General features: G+C 48.1%; 1 protein-coding gene across 1 annotated transcript; it reads left to right on the top strand.

Annotated features, from left to right (window-relative positions):
- Nucleotides 1-781: 781 nt before the first annotated feature.
- Nucleotides 782-1060, top strand: LAESUDRAFT_764821 (uncharacterized protein; the record flags this gene model as incomplete). The annotated part of the gene is made up of 2 exons (XM_040913509.1): nt 782-992; nt 1041-1060. The coding sequence occupies 2 exons, from the start codon at nt 782-784 to the stop codon at nt 1058-1060; spliced, it is 231 nt and encodes a 76-aa protein (XP_040757967.1).
- Nucleotides 1061-1517: the final 457 nt, after the last annotated feature.

Raw genomic sequence — 1517 nt, 5'->3', positions numbered from 1 at the left:
ATGGTGGCAGTGCCTTTTGCTTCTTCTTGGGCTACACCCCTTTTGAGGACTCCAGACCAGTATCAACACTGATGGGAGTTGCCTGGTGATGTGTTTTTCTTTCCTATAGGGCTGCACTCAAACCCTTTGGGATCCCTTCAAGTTGCTTGCTTGAGGTGGTGCTCGCAGTTTTTCCTTTGGTCTTGTGCATAGGACCTGGGATCTGCAGTTTAACCTCATGCTTAGGAGGTTCTCGGTTTGTTACAGCACCGTGTCAGGGTGTGATGCATAAGCTGCAGTTTCTTATTTGAAAGGTGTGCCTATTTCCTTTCTATTTTTGATCTAACCAGCGATCGTGTTCGCGCGTAGTGTGGCGAGTGGTCGTTGGGATGTGATAAGATGCTGAGTGGCGTATGGCAAAACTCTTGCATGATCCATCTTGTCCACGAGTTCATAGGTCTTTTCGTATGACTCGACTGGTTGATTTGAGGCGTAAAATTAGAGCTAAAAAGTGGTACTTCAGATCCGGCTATACGAACTGTGGCTATGTAACCAGCCTGTGGCCTTCCCAATGGTTACGGCCAGTTTCGTGCCTCTCTGTGGGTAAGCCTTGAAGGTTCAGGGAATACTGCGCTGCGCTCGCCCTTTAGCCTTCCAAGGTCTTATATCCTTTTCCCAATGGTCAAGGGCGGTATAGGTTCTCCCATCCGAATGCCATAGTTCTATGCTAGTCGATGCATGTCTGACATAGCATGAATCCTCCTCACAGGTTCGGAGGAGTGTGGCCTTTGGCCTACGCCTAATGGTCACCCGTGGAGACCAGGTCATTGTGCTTTACTACGTTACGCACATGCCTATATACCTATATTACCCACTCCTTGCCAAGCTCTTCTCCGGGAGCGAGCCGGCACTAGGCAAGACCCGCCTGGGTCTTAATCACCCACAGCCGCGCACTCCTGGGCGACGTGCGAGGGGTGACCCAAGGGAGAAAATGAATAAGAAACAATTACAGGGTGGGTGGGGGGGAATCAAAAAATTGGATGTGTTCAGCAGGTTTGCAGTTTATTCTGACTTGCACTAGGTCTTCTGGCAGGACATCTGTGGTCAAGTGCCAGGATCCACTCTTTGGACCACAAATTGGGTCACTTGAGTGGTAGATTGCTTGAACAAAGATGCGCAATAGTGTCGCATTCCAAACGCGATGGGCGGCAGTTTTTCGATTCAACGTGTGCCTTGGTTGTATGTTTTTATCGCGTAAGACTTGGAATGAATGTTTTTCATGGTATCCCCATTTATCCCAATGTTGAACTATTCTTTGTGTCGTTCTTCGAATTTATACTCTATCCGCCCACAGTTAATAGTCAAAGGACTACCGTGTGCTTGGATGAGTTCTTCTCGACTTGCGCTGTTCGTTCCGCAGAATGTTCTTGAACAGAAGGTGTGCTGACTAGACACACTCTTTCGCATGCAAAGGTTTAAACTGGTAGCATTCCAGGCTAGCATGCAGGATGTATGACCCTTATCCTATATGGATTCTT

This window comes from Laetiporus sulphureus (assembly GCF_001632365.1).
Source record: "Laetiporus sulphureus 93-53 unplaced genomic scaffold LAESUscaffold_88, whole genome shotgun sequence".
NCBI classification, from domain to species: domain Eukaryota; kingdom Fungi; phylum Basidiomycota; class Agaricomycetes; order Polyporales; family Laetiporaceae; genus Laetiporus; species Laetiporus sulphureus.
This window is presented reverse-complemented; position numbering and strand designations above follow the sequence as displayed.